The 19940-nt window shown below is 54.5% G+C and overlaps 3 protein-coding genes and 1 long non-coding RNA gene across 5 annotated transcripts; 3 read left to right on the top strand and 1 right to left on the bottom strand.

The window, feature by feature from the left end:
* The first annotated feature begins 878 nt into the window (after window positions 1-878).
* On the top strand, window positions 879-7271 carry DHDH (dihydrodiol dehydrogenase). The gene is made up of 7 exons (XM_043600330.1): window positions 879-1033; window positions 1428-1539; window positions 2058-2221; window positions 2652-2904; window positions 5759-5883; window positions 6719-6872; window positions 7122-7271. The coding sequence occupies exons 1-7, from the start codon at window positions 944-946 to the stop codon at window positions 7229-7231; spliced, it is 1008 nt and encodes a 335-aa protein (XP_043456265.1). The 5' UTR covers window positions 879-943; the 3' UTR covers window positions 7232-7271.
* Window positions 7272-7899: 628 nt separating this feature from the next.
* On the bottom strand, window positions 7900-18182 carry LOC122494848. Its single transcript, XR_006300285.1, has 2 exons — window positions 18061-18182; window positions 7900-8465 (listed from the first exon to the last, which is right to left on the bottom strand). It is a non-coding gene; the product is annotated as an uncharacterized LOC122494848 (long non-coding RNA).
* Window positions 11248-14916, top strand: BAX (BCL2 associated X, apoptosis regulator). 2 transcript variants are annotated; one of them, XM_043600331.1, is made up of 6 exons: window positions 11248-11369; window positions 11947-11998; window positions 12089-12235; window positions 12636-12771; window positions 14252-14356; window positions 14804-14916. In XM_043600331.1, the coding sequence occupies exons 1-6, from the start codon at window positions 11336-11338 to the stop codon at window positions 14906-14908; spliced, it is 579 nt and encodes a 192-aa protein (XP_043456266.1). In that variant the 5' UTR covers window positions 11248-11335; the 3' UTR covers window positions 14909-14916. The 2 variants fall into 2 exon arrangements, with proteins under 2 accessions (XP_043456266.1, XP_043456267.1); XM_043600332.1 differs by lacking the exon at window positions 11947-11998 and having other exon boundaries at window positions 11288-11369.
* Window positions 17676-19164, top strand: FTL (ferritin light chain). The gene is made up of 4 exons (XM_043600333.1): window positions 17676-18011; window positions 18182-18328; window positions 18600-18725; window positions 18842-19164. Exons 1-4 carry the CDS (start codon window positions 17910-17912, stop codon window positions 18992-18994), a joined length of 528 nt encoding a protein of 175 aa, XP_043456268.1. The 5' UTR covers window positions 17676-17909; the 3' UTR covers window positions 18995-19164.
* Window positions 19165-19940: the final 776 nt, after the last annotated feature.

Raw genomic sequence — 19940 nt, 5'->3', positions numbered from 1 at the left:
TATGATCTTTGGAAGCAGCCAATTTGCAACCCCTCATATCCCATGGCTCTCTGGGGCTGCTTCTCCCTCTGTAAACAGGGAGCAGTAGAACGTAGTTTGCAGACCTGTTGAGAAATTCGAAATGAAGTTAAGGGGCACCTGGGTGGCTCAGTCGGTTGAGCATCTGACTCTTGATTTGGGCTCAGGTCTTGATTTCCGACTTTGTGAAATCCAAACCTGCTTCCGGCTCTGCACTGACAGTGTGGAGCCTGCTTGGGATTCTCTCTCTCCCTCTCTGCTCCTACCCAGCTCGCTTACCCTATCTCTCTCTAAATAAATAAATTAACTTTTTTTTTTTTTTTATGACGAAAGTAAAGCGTGGAGCTGGGGGCCTGGGCCACGACATGTGTTCTAGAAACATGAGTGGTTCTTATCTTTTCTATTACTATCTGGTCCCTCCCTCTGAACAATTCCTAAGGGTGGGCAGCTTTCTGAGCAAAAGAGTTGGGAGAAGGAGGAATAGGGACAGCCCCTAAGGGTGGAAGGTTGACAAGAAAAAAAGCCCTTCTTGGGGCGCTTGGCTGTCCCAGTCCATAGATCATGAGACTCTTGATCCCTGGGCCCTATATCTGGTATAGAGTTTACACAAGCAAAAAGAAAAAAAGCACCTCCCGTTATGTCAGGTGGTGAGAAGTCGCCCTCTGCGAGGTATGAAGCATTTCTGATCCCACCCCCTGCAAGGCGGAGCCAACGGTGCGCTCTTCCAATGGGGATGCTACATTTAAAAGACCTCCTCCTTTGCATTGGGACTGGAGGGGCGCGCAGGCCTAGTGGCCAATGAGAAGTGGCGTAGGGGCAACGGGGGGGGGGGGAGGAGAAATGACCACGCCCCCCTGTGGGCGGGGTGTCAGGCTTTCAATTTGCAACAAGAGGCGGCTGGAGTTTGGGACTCAGCATTTTTGCGATGGCGCTGCGCTGGGGCATCGTGTCAGTCGGCCTTATCTCCAGCGACTTCACGACGGCGCTGCGGACGCTGCCTCGCTCCGAGCACCAGGTCCACACTCCCTCCGGAATCCTGTGGAAGAGCAGGCCGGGGAGCCGGGGCTCCTGGGTCCGAGGGAGGAGGGAGTTAGGGTTCCCTAGTCTTTTCTCCACTTCTGTCCGAAACTGGAGTTTCGTCCAGTTTGGGAGGGTTTTGTTCTGAGCTACTGTGAAGAGAAGAAATTTAGGTACTAAGGGGTCAAATAATCGCTTGTCCCAGATCTCTCTTTCCCAGGACCCGTGTCCAGCCCCCCTCACCTCCTTCCCCAGGACCGTACCTCCCCGCCTCCGCCCTGGGGGATATAGTTTTTCTTACCCGGGGCCTTCTCCATCACCTCTCTCCCAGCCACCTGCCCCGCGCCTGCGCCTTCCCCAGTCCCTCTAGTCTGACCCTAGCGCCCCTCCAGGTGGTGGCGGTAGCAGCCCGCGACCTGAGCCGGGCGAAGGAATTTGCGCGGAAACATGACATCCCCAAGGCCTATGGGTCCTATGAGGAGCTGGCCAAAGACCCGAATGTGGGTGAGTGACAAGGGCCTCCGAGGCCCCCCGCGGCGCTGCCTCTCGCTAGGCTGCTCCGTAGGATAAGCGAGGCTCTGCGGGACGGGCCAATCCCTATGTGCTTCTGGAAGGATCTGGGGCTGGCAGGCAGAACTGGTAAGAACGGGCTTGGTCTGGGATTAGCGGCCTGGTATGAAATTGCATTTAGGGACCAGTCCAGGAGGGGCTTGAGTTTCTAAGAGAGCCCTTTCAGGCTTTAAGTAAGCTCTGGGGCCAGGGCTGCTGTGTTCTGGAACGGCCTGGATGGAAAGGCAAGACAGTGTAGTTGCACAGCAGCCTGACCGGAGTTAAGCTGCCTCAGCTGGCACTGGCCTCTTCCGCTTGCCCTTCTCAGGTTCCTCATCTGTGAAACGGGCAAAACAATGGTATCTACCTCTTGGCGTAGAACTTTGCCCAAGGTCTTAGGATGTTGCGGGCGGGTCCTGGAAGTCCGGGGTGGGCAGGGCTTCTGATCTCTTGACCTTCTCCCTTCCAACTAGAGGTGGCCTACATTGGCACTCAGCATCCCCAGCACAAGGCCGCGGTGTTACTGTGCCTGGCAGCGGGCAAGGCCGTCCTGTGTGAGAAGCCCCTGGGCGTGAACGCTGCGGAAGTTCGAGAAATGGTTGCCGAAGCCCGGTCCCGAGGTCTCTTCCTTATGGAGGTGAGGGTGCCACCTTCCAACCTCCGATGTAGCGCCTGTCGCCATTACTAAACATGCTTGCCAGTGGACGTTTTTGGAAGAAGACAAAGGCAGGAGGGAGTTAGGACCTCAACATGAATTGGGCGGGGGGCACAGTTGAGTCTATAACATTGGGGGACTGGAGTAATGGTCCAGATGAGAAAAGATAAGGCTAGAGCTGCTCCTCTGGGAATGGAGAGGCGAGGTGGAGCCAGGGAGAGTTAGGGGCACAACTTGGGGACTGATGAGTTGTGCAAGGAAGGGGGAGGGGTCTTGTTTGGATAGTGGGGAGGAGCGGGGACCCTCTCAAGATTGGGCTGCAGAAGGGAGAGGAACTGGTTGGTTAATTCCTGGGTCCTGACGCCCTTCCTTTCTTTTCAATGGTCTTGCTCTCTCCCTCTGTGGTGTGCAGGCCATCTGGACCCGCTTCTTTCCTGCTACCGAAGCTCTGAGGTCCACTCTGTCTCAGGGAACTCTGGGGGAACTCCGGGTGGCTCGGGCAGAATTTGGGAAGGACCTCACCCACCTCACCCGGGCTTTAGACTGGGCCCAGGCTGGTGGTGGCCTACTGGACATCGGCATCTACTGTATCCAGTTCATCTCTATGGTCTTTGGTGGGCAGAAGCCAGAGAAGATTGTAGCCATGGGAAGGCGCCATGAAACAGGTACCGTCTATCCCGGACTATACAATGGTGGTAAGAGTCATCCTCTCTCGCTGGGAGCCCTGAGCCGGGAATAAGTCTCCTGGCCCATGAAAATCAGGTTAGACGGCTGGAGGAACTTTCTTCCTGACGTCAAAGAGGATCAGAGTTGAGAGTGTGGGCAGGCTCTGCACTGGGAATTGCTGTGTGATCTTAGCCAAGGGACTCAACGGCTCTGAGTCCTGGTTACTGGTCAAATGTCGACAATAGGGTGGTCGTAGAGGCGCCCGGCTGGCTCAGTCGGTAGAGCATGCAACTCTTGATCTCGAGGTCTTGGGCTTGAGACTCGTGTTGGGAGTAGAGAAGGAAGGAAGGGAGGAAGGAAGATAATACTAGGGTTGTCATAAAGAGTTCATTAACGAAGTCTTTTCAGCTAGCTGGTTCGGCCTCGTGCACGCTGTCGGTGAAACAAACAGAAGGCAGGGCGCAGCGTGCAAGCGTTTTTCAAACTTTCGTTTTGTCCCTTGTTTGCTACTGTTCCATGGCCCAACGTCACCTGATTTCAGAGGTGAGCCAATAGACTATACCTCCTGATGGAAGGAGCTACAAAGGCCTACTGCAGAGGGGCCCTCACAGGGTAAGCAGAGGAATTCTGTGGCCATCTTTGCAAACAGTACCCCAGGAGGCAATGACTAACCAGGAAAATATATATGGGTGAAGGTCACACCCTAGAAAACCTTCTCAGGCTAGTATCTGGCCAACTTTTAGGCTAACTAATAGCTCTAAAAACAGATTCTATTTATCAGGGCGCCTGGGTGGCTCAGTCAGTTAAGCGTCCAACTCTTGGTTTTGGCTCGGGTCACGATCTCACGGTTCGCGCGTTCAAACCCCACGCGGGGCTCTGTGCTGACAGTGTGAAGCTGCTTGGGATTCTCTCTCTCCCTTTCTCTCCACCCCTCCCCTGCTCAGGCTCTCTGTCTCTCTCAAAATAAATAAATAAAGTTAAACACAATAATTTAAAAATAAGGGTGCTTGGGTGGCTCTGTTGGTGAAGTGTCCGACTTCAGCTCAGGTCATGATCTCATGGCTCGTGAGTTTGAGCCCCACATCACATCTGTGCCGACAGCTCAGAGCCTGGAGCCTGCTTCGGATTCTGCCTCTGTCTCTCTCTCTGCCCCTCCCATGCTCTCTCTCTCTCTCTTTCAAATATAAACATTAAAAAAATTTTTTTACAGAATCTACAAATAAATAAATGACAGATTCCATTTATCAAGTGCGTCTTCTGCATTAGGGTTATTATAAGGCTGATCCCCCTGAGATAGATATATTATAGTTGCTCCCATTTTGCTGATGAGGACACTTGAGTTGCAGACAGGGACAGTGACTTATCCAGGCTCACAGAGTCGATCCAGCATAAGGACTTGGGCTTATCTGGAACCAAAGAGAATTAGGTCAGTAGGTTCTTCCGTCTATGGCGTGCGTGATGTGTTCCCGAACCAGGCTGCTACTCCACAAGCTGTATTTAATTTTCAACTAATGCTTATGTAGCACTTACTGTAATCTAAATAGCATTCTAAGTGCTTTGTGCATTTTACGTCATTTAATGTCATACCTGTAATAACTTGGATGAGACAGTTTCAATTATCCCCATTTTATTCAAAAAATTTTGGGGGCGCCTGGATGGCTCAGTCGGTTAAGCATCCGACTTCAGCTCAGGTCATGATCTCACAGTCTGTGAGTTCAAGCCCCCGCATCAGGCTCTGTGGTGACAGCTCGGAGCCTGGAGCCGGCTTCAGATTCTGTGTCTCCCTCTCTCTGTGCCCCTCCCCTGCTCATGCTCTGTCTCTCTCTGTCTCAAAAATAAATAAAAACTTTAAAAAATAAAATTTTTTTATTTTTTTATTTTAAGTTTATTTATTTATTTTGAGACAGCGAGTAAGTGGGGGAGGGGCAGAGAGAGAGGGAGAGAGAGAGAGTCCCCAGCAGACTCCACGCTGACGGTGTGGAGGCTCGAACTCACAATCCGGGAGATCATGACCTGAGCCAAAATCAAGAGTTGGACGCTTAACCGACTGAGCTACCCAGGTGCCCCCCTCTATTATCCCCATTTTATTTTATTTTATTTTAAAAATATTTTTAAGTGTTTATTTTTGAGAGAGAGAGCGCGCACGCACATTGGTGGGGGAGGGGCAGAGAAAGAGAGTCCGAGAATCCAAAGCAGACTCCACGCTGTCAGTGCAAAGCCCTAGGTGGGGCTTGAACCCACGAACTGTGACGTCATGACCTGAGCCGAAGTCCCACGCTCAACCAGCTGAGCCCCCCACGCGCCCCAATTATCCCCATTTTAGAGCCGAAGAAACGGATTCTCCCAAACCTATACAACGGGTATTTGCAGAGGATGATGTCGAGGCTCTGATACGTTAAGTCTCCGCCCCTCTCTTTTTCTTTTATTTTGGTAACAGCTTTCCTGAGATAGAATTCGCACACTGTAGAATTTATCCATTCCAAATGTAGAACTCCATGGCGTTAGTATATCCACAGAGTTGTGCAGTTAACAGGATCCATTTTAGAATATTCTCATCACTCCAAAAAAAAAAAAAAAAAAAAAAAAAAAACAACACCCAAAAACCTATCCCCACAGTCAGTCCTCCCATGGCCCTGAGCCCTAAGCGGGCACTGATCTCCTCCCTGTCTCGGGGTCCGCCCAGTCTTGCACACTTCACACAAGTGGAGCCCGACAGCAGGCCAACTTTTATGTCTGGCTTCTGTCACTTCGCCTGGTGCTTTTTCGCGGCTGCGTTAGAGATGAGACCTCTTGCCCAGGGCGCCCTAGGCAGGCTCTGAGGCCAGGCCTTCTCCCGTGCTGTGCCTTCCGCAGGGGTGGACGACACCGTCACTGTGCTCCTCCAGTACCCAGGAGGGGTCCACGGCAGCTTTACCTGCAGCATCACTGCTGAGCTCTCCAATGTGAACTCTGTGAGCGGTACCAAGGGCATGGCCCAGGTGAGGCGGGACTGGCCGAGCCAGTGGGGACTGGTCCCAAGTGCTGGGAACTGGGAACCGGGAACTGTGGCCCCTGGCAACAGGAGTGGGCCCGCTCTGGTTGCTGGAGCTGACTGTGGGCCGAATTGGCCTTTCCCCCCAGCACTGCTGAGGAATCCATCCCTGACCACCAGGCTTTGGGATGGGTTTGGCTCTCCGGGCTCCTTCCTGACCGTGAACTTAGTCCGTCAGAAACCCTTAGGCCTGAGGAGAAACCGTTATCGACCGTGCTTAGAGGGCAGCTGTGGCCTTTGGGATTGCTTCCAGGACGGGATCTGCGCCTGACCAAAGAGCGGCTTCGTTGGGCTTCGTGGGGCCCTGTCGCTAGAAAGAAATCCTGTTCTTAGCAGAAGAGTTTGGGCCTTGCCCCAGACTTGAACTGCCAAATTTGGACCTTGCCCTGGCCACATGTCTATTTCCAGTTTGGCCTAGACTTGGGTATGGAAATGATGGAGGCTTCCCAGGGCTCTGGGGCCAAAAACTCAAGTCACCTAGGAGATAAGAAGGTGCTGGATTGTCTAAGTCTCCTCCTCGAAAAGGGGATTCACACACAGATAAGCTGTCTTCACTGGGCCTAAGCATCAGGTGAGAGAGGGGTTTGCCCCGGGGGAGATGAACAGACAGGCTTCTAGTGGGACAGTCATGCTGTTGAACAAACCCCCCAGTGAGGGGGTAGGGGGGCAGGCCCTCCTGAGGTTGGAGGGTAACCAACCTCTAGCCGCCAGGCGTGAGAGGGAGGCCCCTAAGCATCATTAGGCTGGAGCCCCCCAGGCAGCCACCTCTTATCTGTCCCCAGATCCTCAGCCCCTGCTGGTGCCCAACAGAGCTGGTGGTGAAGGGAGAGCATAAGGAGTTTGCGCTGCCCCCAGCCCCAGGCAAGGAGTTCAACTTTACACATGGAGTGGGCATGACTTACGAGGCCAAGCATGTCCGGGAGTGCCTACGAAAGGGTAAGGATGTGGAGGAGGGGTGAGAGGGTGGCAGGGCGGAGAGAGGCAAGCCTGGTAGGGGAGTGGGCCACTCCTCACCCCTTGGCCACTCTCAATAGCTGTCTGGAACTACACCTCCCAGGATCCCCTGGGGGCATCCATCTGCACAACCCATGTATTACTTTTGTGCCTCATGGGATTCTGGGGATGGTAGTTCTTTCGATCTTTGAGGCGTGCATAGGAGGGGTCCCTAACTGTCCTCTCCCCCAGGCCTGAAGGAGAGTCCTGTGATTCCCCTGGCGGAAAGTGAACTCCTGGCTGACATCCTTGAGGAAGCGAGGAAGGCCATTGGGGTCACCTTCCCCCAAGACAAATGCTGATGCATGCCCCGAATAAATAAAGGCATGGTTGCCACAGAAATCTTAGCAATGGTGGTTTGGTGGGAGCTGGAGCAAGCCGACCCATCAAGGGGGTCACTAGTGAGTAAACTTGCTAGAAGGATGTGGGGAAGGGGAGGAAGGCAGAGTCAGGACCACATTTCTCACAAGTGTTTGGAGCAGACACCTGTGGGCAGAGCCTTGGTTTGCCTAGCATAGACTCTGCGACCTTGGGCAAGGAAGAGCGGGTGGGTAGGAGGTGTCCCCAACTGCACTCTGCCGCAGCTCCTCCCTGCCCCCGTCTTCTCGTCGGTAAAGAAGAGACATACTACCAGCCACACTCTGGGGAGGAATAAATGTGATAGTATATGAACAGCCTCCAGCATCCAGTAGGTTCTCAAAAAATGTTAACTGATGGGGGCGCCTGAGTGGCTCAAGCAGTTGAGCGTCCGACTTCGGCTCGGGTCATGATCTCACAGCTGGTGGGTTCGAGCCCCACGTTGGGCCCTGTGCTGACCGCTCAGAGCCTGGGGCCTGTTTCGGATTCTGTGTCTCCCTCTTTCTCTGCCCCTCCCCCGCTCATGCTTTGTCCCTCTCTCTCTCTCTCTCTCTCTCTCAATAATGAATAAACGTTAAAAAAAAAAAGCACCCTAACACATAAACAACATACATAACCTCGTGAAATTCATTGGCAACAACTAGTCACATGACCTTGGTGAGTCACAGAGAGTCCAGGAAGTTCAATTCTGCCAGGTTCTAGAAGATTGAGATGGATACGTTGGGTTTGCACGAGTAATTCTCACTGTGGGCAAACGAGAGGGACTAGATGTCAATCAAATGCGTTTTCTATTCCAAGTCTCTTTACACATCATTCAGGTATCACTACATTGGCTTCAGCCCTCTGTTTGCTTGGTTTCAATCTTTTGTGTGGCAAACCCTGCTAGATGTCCCTTCAATCATGGACGATAGGAAAGTTTTCACTGGACATATGGCTGCCCAGCTAAAGACTACATTTCCCAGGCTCCCTTGCAACTAAGTCTTACCACGTGAATGGGTTCTGGCCAATGGGATGTGTGCAGCATCTGCGTTATGGCCTTTTTTAGGCAAAGAGGATGGCCTCCCTTTCAACCTCTCCCTTCTTGGGACTGGAGTAGAGCTGTGTCGGGCGTTGGCGTGTCCTCTTCCCCCGCGAGATGGAAACCACGTGTTGCAGATGGTGGACCCACAAGCTAGAAGGCTAGAAGAAAAACACAATTATGGAGGTAGGCAGGCCTTGAGATCCGCAGGGCAAGTTGGTGAACTGGAGACCCAGGAGGGCCGATGTTTAGTTCCAGTCCGAGTCCAAAGGCCTGAGTACCAGGACAGTTGATGGTGTAGGTCTCATCAGAAGGCGGGCAGCTGGAAATGCAGGAAGGGCTGATGTTTCAGTGGGAGTCTGGATGCAGGAAAAAAAGCCCATGTCCCAGGTCGAAGGCAATCAGGCCGAAAGAATTCTTCCTCCCTCTGAGGATGGGCCTTTCATCTCATCGGATGGGGTCGCCCACAGCAGGGAGCCTAGTCTGCTTTACCAAGTCACCAATGTAAATGTTAATCGCACCCGAAACACCCGGAGAATGTTCGACCAGATATCTGGGCGCCCTGTGGCCCAGTCAAGTTGACAGAGAAAATGAAGCAGGCAGTCCCTGACACCGGAAATTCACTCCCTGTTAATGTCACCAGGGATTGCATACTCTCTCGGACTGTTACACAAGAGGTCAATCAACTTCACTGTTATTTAAGCCACTCTTACATTAGCCATTGCTAGAGCAGCTGAATTGGGGTGCCACTTCCCAGTTTCCAAAGATACGTCCTGTCCCTGCTTACTTCCCCCGTTAAGAGTTGGAGTCTGCTTGATCTCAGCTTAGGTCTCGATCTCAGGGTCAAGCCCTGCATTGGGCTCTGCGCTGGGCGTGGAGTCTACTTAAAAAGAGAGAGAGAGAGAGAGAGAGAGAGAGAGAGAGAGAGAGAGTTGGAGTCTAGTTCCTCTTCCCTGAAAATGGAGGGTTCTCATGACTCACTCGTAACCCTTGCCACACGGATGCTCCATGACTTGCGAGGCTGGTGGGAAATGCAGTGCAATTTCTTCCTTGTTCACAGAAACACTTTTAAAAAAGTTTTTTTTTTTTTTTTTTTTTAATGCTTACTTATTTTTGAGAGAGAAAGACAGAGGTGGGGGAGGGGCAGACAGAGAGGGAGACACAGAATCTGAAGCAGGCTCCAGGCTCTGAGCTGTCAGCACAGAGCCCGACACGGGGCTCGAACTCATGAACCACGAGATCATGACCTGAGATGAAGTCGGACGCTTAACCCAGGCACCCTGAAGCTGCAGTGACTCATGAGTTAACTTTGGAAATCACACTGTCATTTCCACAATACCCTACTGGCCACACTGGTTAGCCCTATTCAGTGTGGGAGGGCCCTACACAGGGGCATGAATATACCTGGGGGCTAAAGTCATTGGGGACCATCTTGGAAGAGGGTTTCACAGTTCCAAAGTAGCATCCTTGTTATTATAAACAGTTTTGACTTCAGAACTAGCTAAAAAGTTTTCCGGGCCCCTGGGTGGCTCAGTTAGTTAAGCATCCCAACTCTTGATTTTGGCTCCGGTCAGGATTGCCAAGTTGTGGGATCAAGCCCTTCATGGAGCCTGCTTGAGATTCTCTCCCTCTCCCTCTGCCCCTCCCCCACTCGCGCTCTCACCTTCTCAAAAAAATAAAATAAAAAGTTTTCTCCCTCCTGCTCAAAGGCTGCACTGTTGAGAGGTGGGCATCAAAAAGCCCTTTCTTCTTTGCTCTGTAATTAAGGCAAAGGGAGGGCTCATTCATTGGGCGGAAATAACAGGCAAAGATAAAGCTCGCTTCAAAGTTAACAGGAAACACTTTCCCCCAAGGACATGCTTTCTTACAGAGAAACTTTGTTCCCTAGAATCCGCTCCCTCAGTAAAAATGAAACATCCCACTCTTGCCTGTGGGCATTTGAAACAGAGTAGCAGCCTCAATTTCCAATCCTGGTGCAGAGCCTCACACAACGGGTTTAGGGACCACTCCATATCTAGATTCACCTCGTAGTTTCCAAGGACACGAGCACCCGGTTCCTCTTCACAGTCTGCACCTGGTGTTGCCTTACCCTTCCTGCAGATCCTGTGAGAACTCTACCTTTTCCTTCGTCAAAATGCTCCATGGTTTCTCTCTTGTGTGGTCTCCATCATCGCAATGGGTCAATAAACTTGACTTTGTCACACTCTGTTCCTGGCGGTGTTGGGCTGATGTACTAGGGCTCCTATAATCTTCTATTGCTATGGCTCCCAGCCACCCTTGGGACAGAGACCCCTTCTCTTGTATGCTCCCCCCACTTCATTATCTGACCCCGACCTATTTTCTAATCCGAATTCTCTTGTCCTCTTCTTTTAAGAGGAAATATCATTTCTACGCAGTAAAGTGCACATTGCATACGCACAGTTCCATGAATTTTTCAACACGTGTATCCCCGAGTAGTCATCATCTCGATCAAGATACAGCATCTTCCAGGCACCCCGGGTGCCTGTCTTGGGGCCCCTCCCTGCTCATACCCTGCCAATCTGCTACCACAGGTTAGTTTTGCCATTTTTTGAACTTCATATTCCTTGTCACAAAAACAGCTCACAGACTCTAATCGTCTAAAACGTCCTGCCTCAATGAGTGAGATTTTGGGCCTCCGATGTTGCTTCTGCCCTGGGAGGGTCTTAAAGTCACCTGAAACTTCTAAAAATACTGCATGAATGAATGAATGAATGAATGAATGAAAGTTACAGCTGCGATTGAATGAGTGGCGGGTGGAAGGGCGCCACGACGGGTTCTTACCTGTAGGTGCAGATTAGATAGTCACGTGATAGGGGCCCGGCCTCCCCAAGCAGGTGAGGCAGGTGCCGTCACGTGACCCAACAGCCCTGCGGGGCGACAGCCTGCGGGCCGCCATTTTGCGGGGCGGTCACGTGAGAGCACGCACGTTCAGCGGGGCGCTCACGTGACCAGGGGCGTGCTGCGGCCGCCCGGGCGGACCCGGCGAGAGGCGGCGGCGGGAGCGGCGGTGATGGACGGGTCCGGGGAGCAGCCCAGAGGCGGGGGTGAGGCGGGAGGCAGACGGGCGGGAGGAGGGCGAGCCCCCTCGCCGGCCGGCCCCACGATCCCTCCTGCCGGTCTTGGGGCCGTGCGATCTCCAAGCACTCCGGGGCAGAAACTCCCGGATCGGGCGCTGCCAGCTTCCAGCCCCCTCCCTCCCCGGGGGTTCCCGGCTCTCTGGCCTCCGCGTCCCGATGCCTTTCTGCCTGGCGCTCTCGGACCCCCGAGAAGCTGGAGACCCCAGAATCCCAAGCCCCGGGGCAGGCCCGGGCTTGTCGCCGGCACCACTTCCTGGTGGGAGGGGCGGGTCTCTCCTCTGCCCCCTCAGGCCAGGGGTCTGGATGCATGAAGTGTTCCCTCAACCTCCTCCGCCGGAAGAACGCAGGATACTGGCCGAGGCTCCCTGCCTTTATCTCCACCAGGGACTCAGCTGCCCGGGCCCCTAGGCACTGTATCTACCAGGGACCCAGAAATGCAGGACCCCCTAGTGCTGTCCTCCCTCAGAGATCATGAGCCACCCTAGTTCCCTGAATCCCCTAGGACCCAAGAGTCCAGGCACGTCTTCCCTCCTTTCTCCTCTAGGGCCCACCAGCTCTGAGCAGATCATGAAGACAGGGGCCCTTTTGCTTCAGGGGTGAGTCTGAGGTGTGATTATTGCCGAGCGGATTGGAGGAGTGATGCCCCATTCTGATTCTGCACCCTCCACACTCCCTTCCCACTCTAGTTTCATCCAAGATCGAGCAGGGCGAATGGGGGGAGAGACGCCGGAGCTGGCCCTGGAGCAGGTGCCCCAGGATGCGTCCACCAAGAAGCTGAGCGAGTGTCTCAAGCGCATCGGAGATGAGCTGGACAGTAACATGGAATTGCAGAGGTGTGGCCCCTGGGCCCCAGGAATCCAGCCACTGGTCCCCTTCTCCCTCACGTCCCCAGAGCCCCGGCTCTCAGGCCCCTCTTCCCCTGGGCCTGGAGTTCGGATCCACAGTCTGCTACTCCCTCAGACCCAGGCGTCCAGGGCCCCACCACTCTACCCAGCTCCCTGGCTGAGAAGCCCGCCCTTCCTCTAGGCTACTGAAGCCCTCCCTCAGGGAGTCATTTTCCGCACTTTCCTGAATGTCCATCTCGTCCCTTTCCCCCACGTTGGCCCGTTCTTTTTCACGACAGCCTAACTTGGGCCTCGGCCTCCTTGTCTTCGGTGTGAGGTGAATCCCAGAGTCTCCCCCACGCCCTGCCTGGTCTTCCCTCAGCAGCACTGGCTTTCCTCTTTCCTGCAGGATGATCGCAGCTGTGGACACAGACTCCCCCCGCGAGGTCTTTTTCCGAGTGGCAGCGGAGATGTTTTCCGATGGCAACTTCAACTGGGGCCGGGTCGTCGCCCTCTTCTACTTTGCCAGCAAACTGGTGCTCAAGGTGGGCGGCTGCCGGGCAGTGAGCCCCCAGGGATGCTCCGCTCAGACCTAGGAGGACCTGGGAGTCGTGAGGTCAACCCCTGTGGCAGCCCACTAAGCGCAAAGGGAACGGAGAGGGCTACGGGCTGGTTCGTTGGCTCCTTCAGTTACTCGTGCAGCAGACGTTTACTGGGCCTACTATGTGCCCGACCCAAGAAGCGGCACCCAACAAAGCAGGCTAGGTCCCTGCTCTCGTGGAGCCCACGATGCCTGATGAGTTTGGTGACGTAATTGTGCAAAGTGGTCGGGAAAGACTTCTGAGAGGGGATGACCTCAAAGCCAAAGTTGCAGCGATCTGTGAAGATTGGGGAAAAGGCATCCGATAGCGGGGCCCCGGCAAGTGCAAAGGCCCTGAGGCAGGACCAAGGCTGATGCGTTGAGGGCAGGGAGGAGGGGGAATGGGTGGGAAATGAGGGCAGATTGTGAGGGGTCCGCTGGGCCACTGCAAGGATGTCAGCTGTGCCCTGAGTGAGATGCGAGTGACTGGGTGGTTAGAAACAGGAGAGTGGGGTGACCTGACTTCTAAATCTAAAGGACTGCTCTAGCAAGCAAAATGTTAATTGTACAGTCTAGGCTCCAGGTATGTGGCTATGCACTGTAAAATTCTTTTAACTTTTCTATCAGAAGTTTGTCGCGATAAAATATGGGGGAAGCAGAAGCCCGGCAATTTTTTTCTGGCCGTTGTGGGTAGAAAAGAAAGATTATGGCGCAAAACCTGGGAAATGTGGGAAGGGGGCACCTCTAATAGTCCTGCTGAATGATGACTAACCCTGACTCTGGTGGTTGCAGTGGAGATGGGGCGGGGTGGGGGGGGAGCAGATTTCTTAATGTGTTTGCCAGATTCGTGATGGGGCTTGAATGTTGGATATGAGGTGGACAACAGGGAAGAGACAGCCAGATAGAGGGTGGGAAAGGGAAGTTCAGGTTGTTGGAGAGTCATGGGCAGGGGGGGATGGCTAGTCCTACCTAGTGTGAAGGTCAGAAAACCCCTCTCTGGACAATGACATCAGACCTGACATTAGAGCTTTGAGGGAGGAGTAAAAATTTGCTTGGTTAAAGCCTGTTTAGGTAGAAGAATCAGCATGTGCAAAGGTCCTGAGGCAGGGAAGAGTTGGTGGGAATGAAGATGTGGAAGAAGGTAAATGAGACACAGAAAAGAAGTGGAAAAATGGAATGCGATCAAGTCAGAGCCTTCATACAGGGCCTTGTGGGCTGAGCTATGCCTTTTGGTCTTTACCACCTGGGGAGCCACGGAAGGTATGTGAGCAGGGCAGTTGACAGTAAAAAGATCCAGTTAACAATTTACGAAGCTTGTTCTGATTATGAGTGGAAAAGAGACTGCAGTGGGGCAGGAGGGGAGGCAGAGTTGAGAAAGGCGTCGGGCCACTGTCCCGACAGTGAGGACAAGGCTCAATCCCTAAGGCCTGTTCCACTCCCTGCAGGCCCTGTGTACCAAGGTGCCCGAGCTGATCCGGACCATCATGGGCTGGACACTGGACTTCCTTCGAGAGCGGCTGCTGGGCTGGATCCAGGACCAGGGTGGTTGGGTGAGGCCCCTAACCTCCCCCCGCCCCTACTACTCTGAGACCCCTGAGTCCTCCTGAGCCCAACACAGTGTTGTCCTCCCTGACTCTGGATCATCAGATGGGGTCTATAATGCATTTCCTCACACGTCTGATCAATTCCTGACTCATCTGGTCGCCCCTGACCTCTCGGTGACCCCATGACCTCTCGGTGACCCCTGACCTCTCGGTGACCCCTGACCTAACTAGTATCTCCTGTTCTCCCTGGTGCCTCCACTTCCCCTGGAATCCGTCAAGTTTTTTGATAACCCTACGACCCCAACTCTTTAGTATCCATTAATCTTAGGCTTTTACCCCCACTCATGCCCTTTGACCTCTCCCAGGCCCCTCTCCCTCCCTGATTCCTCACATGCTGGCGCAGGGGCTCCCCCTTGGCCCAGCTGCTGAAGTGACTCGTGTACCTGTCTGCAGGACGGCCTCCTCTCCTACTTTGGGACACCCACGTGGCAGACAGTGACCATCTTTGTGGCCGGAGTGCTGACTGCGTCACTCACCATCTGGAAAAAGATGGGCTGAGGCCACCAGCTGCCTTGGACTGTGTCTTTTCTGCATAAATTATGGCATTTTTCCGGGAGGGGTGGGAAATGGGGGCCATGGGCATTTTTCTTACTTTTGTAATTATTGGGGGGGGGGATGTGGGGGAGGAGAGGTCTGGTGGGGGGCAATAAACCTCTTTCAGGCCTCACTTCGGAGTCTGAGTCACTGAGCCCTCTCCCTGGCTGTCACAGGAGACCAGACTTCATGTGCTGGCAAATCTTTTGAGGGAGCCCAGTGCCCTCTGGGTTAGTGAGGGATTAGGTCCCCGCTCTGCCCTCCAAAAGCCCACAATTGGGAGGGGACCGAAGATCACTTGCGTTGAGGTCTATGGTGGTGCTGTGTTCCAGGCAGCAGTGGGCAAGACCTCAGACAGGCAGTGGAGTCCAGGCTGTAGGACAGGGCAGCAGGCCCTGGGGAACTAGGCCTCGGAAGCTTCCACCATATGGGACCAGAGGAAGTCGCACACTTAGGTGGAGAATGGGGTGGGGCGGGGGGGGGGGGGGGAGGTGGCAGGACTCAGTGGACCAGGAGAGGGCTCTAGAGCCCTGTGGGGAAGCTACCCGAGGTCAGAAGGCTGGGCCCAGAAGACCCAAGGGAGAGGTCAAGGCCTGAGCTTGTGCTGAGTGGCCGGAGAGGAGGGGACAAGGCTGGATGGGCTGGGGGGAGGGGGGGGGGCCCTCCCGGAGAACAGGCCCGGGTGCAGATACTGCAAAATGACCTAGTAGATTGGACACAGAAGAGGAAATCAGAGATTGAAATCACTTAGTCACAGCGTCTGTTGTCCCTTCTCTCTGGGTCTTTCTGTCCTCTTGTCTCTGGGCCTCTTCCCCCATCCCCTGTCTACCCCTCACCCCCAAGATCTGGGTCCTTCTTCAGATCATCTTTGCCTCCCCCCTTCCTCTCCCTCTATCTGTGAGCATTTCCAAAGTTACCCCTCTCTGCAGGTGGGGCCTGGTGGAGGCTAAAGGTCTTTAGGCTGAGGTTTGATATTTGGTGAATGAGTAACTCAGGCCCCATTGTGACTATGTGCCTGGAGCACCTGCCCCTCCCCCACAGACTCTCCCCAGAGACACCAAGTCAGGGGAGAGCTGTCAGACAAGATAGGGAAGGGAGACTGAGTCACCGCCCAGAGAGGAGACAATATGGCCACAGGCCGGAGGAACTCGAAAAGACCGTAAGATGCAGAGACAAAGCACACTCGAGGTGGCACCCTGGGGGGAGGGGGCCAGACTTGGATCCCAGCCAGGCCTAGTTCCCGGGGTCCCCGCCAGTCAGCAGTCTGGCAGGATGTGAGGTCAGTCAGTGGCCCCACCCCGCCTCTCTGCCTGAGACCCTTACCGCTGAGTTCAGCATGACTCAGCACCGCTGCTCTCCTGGCCGCTGGCCCAGGGGCCCCTTGAGGACCCCAGATACCAGCCTGGTCCAGCGTCCCCTTGGTCAGAGGACACCTTGCCTGGGCTGCTTGGAGCGGGCCCCCTCTGCAAAGCAGGCCTCAGTAGCTTTAGCTCCCCTGCTCAGCCTGCCTGCTACCTCCATTAGGGCACTGCAATAGGTTCAAGTTCCTGTCTTTGTCGTCCCCCCCCCCGGGCATCAACTAGGACAGGGAGCTCCTTGAGGGCAGGTCCTGGTTGAGCCAATCTGCTTCCAGACACCAGCCTGGAACTGACACACTTAAAAAAACGTCCATTGGTCAAAGACACATCCCATCCACAGGTCCCCAGACCCTCCTTGGGTCCCTAGGATGCAGGGCTTCTCTTTGTGACTCTGAAGAAGCGCGTGTGAGGCAAGACAGGGACAAGAGAGACTGCTTCAGAGCCAAAGGGAATTTCAAGTCTGGCTGCCCTCAGAATAGTCTCCAGGAAATGCAGCCTCAGAGACACCCAAAGTTTGAGTGTCATTTCCCCAAGATATTCCAAGTGGCCCAATCATTCAAAGGCTCCAAAGGGCTCTCCAAGTCCTCCTACCTCTTAGAAAAGCCCCTACTAGGCTTCCAGAAATATCCCTCTCCCCTGTTACAGGGGGGGATTAAAGGGGGAGGATCCCAAGAACAATGTCCTTTTCATCTTGAAGATCACTTCATGAGCCTAAAGACCCCCAACCCTCTTAGGGGAAGATTCCAGAAAATATGAATTTCCATTGTCAGCTCTAGGGCTACAGAAATTCCCAATCTTTTAGTGAACTCCAGGGCTCCAGGTCCCTCTCTCAACCCATCTATCAGAGAGATACCCCAAGATTCCAGAAGTTATCTCACCGCACCGACTTCCAAACTTCGTAATGATCCAGAGACCCCTTATCTTCCAGAGCAACCCCCAGTCATCTGGAGGTATCCACACCTCTGAGGAACCTCCAGGGCGCCAGAAAGATCCATGCTCTAAGACAACCCCAGAATCCAATCTACTTTCCTGAGACACTCCCAAGACCCCAGAATCATAATTTTCCAGGGCTCCCAGTGTCCCCATTAATCTTCCACCCACCAGAGAGACCCCCCCCACACACACACACAATCCCCTGACTGTCCAGAACCAGCCCCAGGACCCTTGCACCCCGTAACCTCCCCACCTCCACTTCCCCATTTCACAACAGCCTCGCGCACTGGCGCGTGACTTCCCCACCTCTGGGCGGGGGTCTGGGACTCCTATCAACTCGGATTGGTCAAGCGCGGGCTCCAAGCCCCGCCTCCCGACACCGCCGATTGGCCGACCGCTGTCCCTGAGCGCCCCACCTCCGCGGCCCCGCGCGCTATAAAAGAAGCCGCCCTGGCCACGGCCTTTTGCAGTGCGCCCGGCGGTCCTGCGGATCTGTCTCTTGCTTCAACAGTGTTTGGACGGAACAGACCCAGGGACGCCCCTTCTACCTGCCTCCGACCACCCTCCAGCCTTTTTTCCAGTCGCCACCTTCGGAGCCATCTTCTTGCCCATCCTCTGCCTCCGGGACCAGCCAACACCCGATTTTGAACTTAGCTCCTCATTACCAACCAACCATGAGCTCCCAGATTCGTCAGAATTATTCCACCGAGGTGGAGGCCGCCGTCAACCGCCTGGTCAACATGCATCTGCGGGCCTCCTACACCTACCTCTCTCTGGTGAGGGTCCCCAGGACGCCCCCAGCCCAAGTTTCCCCCAAGTGCGCACCTCCGGCCCTCTGCGCACGCGCTGGCTTTCTTTGTCCCGTTGGGTAGTCGGGGGGCGGAGTCGGGGCGCCTGGCCGGCCTTTCTGCCCTGTAACCCGTGTGCGCGCCATCTCTTCCCGCAGGGCTTCTATTTCGACCGTGACGATGTGGCTCTGGAGGGCGTGGGCCACTTCTTCCGCGAGTTGGCTGAAGAGAAGCGGGAGGGCGCCGAGCGCCTCTTGAAGATGCAAAACCAGCGTGGCGGCCGCGCCCTCTTCCTGGACGTGCAGGTAAATAGTGCGCGGGCGGCGGACTACATATCCCAGCAGCCCGCGCGCGCGCGTAGCGGTTTAGGCACCGCGTGGGCTTCTGGGCGATTGTGTTCGCTTTTGTGCCGCTCGAAATGGAGGCGCCCCCGGGTTCCCAAAGCCGTAGCTGTCCGCGCCGCAACGTGGTGTCGTCGCATGAGTGGTTGTGGGAGACTGGGGGTGATAAGATGCGAGATCTTAGACGGCTTTGCCACGTATGTAGCGAGTCCTGAGCCCTCTGTCATCTGTACAGAAGCCGTGCCAAGATGAGTGGGGTAAAACCCTGGACGCCATGGAAGCCGCCCTGCTTCTGGAGAAGAACTTGAACCAGGGCCTTTTGGATCTGCATGCCCTGGGTTCTGCCCGCGCAGACCCCCATGTGAGTACCCCCTTCATTCACATGTAATTGGGCAAACTTCCTTTTGAGCCTCGTTTCCTCCTCCGTCGCACCGTTAATGTGTAACTGACCATATTTTCTCCTGTCCTGTCCCTCAGCTCTGTGACTTCCTGGAGAATCACTTTCTAGATGAGGAGGTGAAACTCATTAAGAAGATGGGCGACCATCTGACTAACCTCCGCAGGCTGTCCGGCCCCCAGGCCGAGCTGGGCGAGTATCTCTTCGAAAGACTCACCCTCAAGCACGACTAGAAGTCTCTGGAGCCCAGCAGCCTTCGAGAGGGTCCCTCTGGCATTCCCCCCAGATGTCAGGGCTTGTGCCTGAGTCTCTCCTTGCAGCCACTAGGCAGCTTTTTTAACCAACCTGGAGCCTTCGCCCAAGCCGTGGACCAAATGAAAACAATAAAGCTTTTTTGCAGCAACTGGTGGTTTGGGGTGTCTGTGATATGAGGTGGTACCGATTTTTGCAAGGCTTCTAGCTGTTCCGCCCCCGCAGGGAGTGCTGTTGGCCCCACGTCTTTGCTGTTCTTCGTCTTTGCTGTTCTTCGCCAGATCTTCCCCAGGGGGTGGGGTGGGGTAGCAGGTTCTCTGCTTTGCTGGGCTGTCAACTGCCCCTCCTACAGGGGAGAGCCCAGGCTCCCAAGGAGTCTAGCAAGACCTACTGTTGGTAGTTGGAAGGAGGCATTTAGAGACGATAAACAGTAACCAGAAACGGGCTCTGATGACTAATGTCCAGCAGCGGGCGCACAGAAAGTGCCAAGAGGTGCTGAGCTGGGGGTGTGGGGCTCAGCACAGATATGGGATGTGAAACTTAGGGCTAAATTCTCCAAACGGGGACTGGAGAAGCTTGAGGAGGATTAGCAGGCAGCTACTACTGGGTCCAAGCTACAAAACTATGACCTCCCCCCCCCCCCCCCCGACCCTTCCGTTTCTGGTAGAATCTTAACAGGAAGTGGCTCCTGGACTTCTGTTCTGACACCACACCTGTTGTCTCCCAACTTCGGTGGCCACTCATGATTCTGGCAGGGGAAAGGGATTTCTGCGTCCATCACAAACACCGTGGCTAACGGGAAGGATGGTCACACGTGCGAATCTAGTTTTCTACTCCCCCGAAATGTGATTGGCTTGGAGATGCACTCTAGTGAAGACGAGAAGTGAAAAAAAAAAACGTTTTCCCGGAAATAGAGCCATTCAGGGG

The sequence above is a fragment of the Prionailurus bengalensis genome, chromosome E2 (assembly GCF_016509475.1).
Source record: "Prionailurus bengalensis isolate Pbe53 chromosome E2, Fcat_Pben_1.1_paternal_pri, whole genome shotgun sequence".
Taxonomy (NCBI): domain Eukaryota; kingdom Metazoa; phylum Chordata; class Mammalia; order Carnivora; family Felidae; genus Prionailurus; species Prionailurus bengalensis.
The sequence above is the reverse complement of the archived record's forward strand: the minus strand, read 5'-3'. Positions and strand labels throughout refer to the sequence as shown.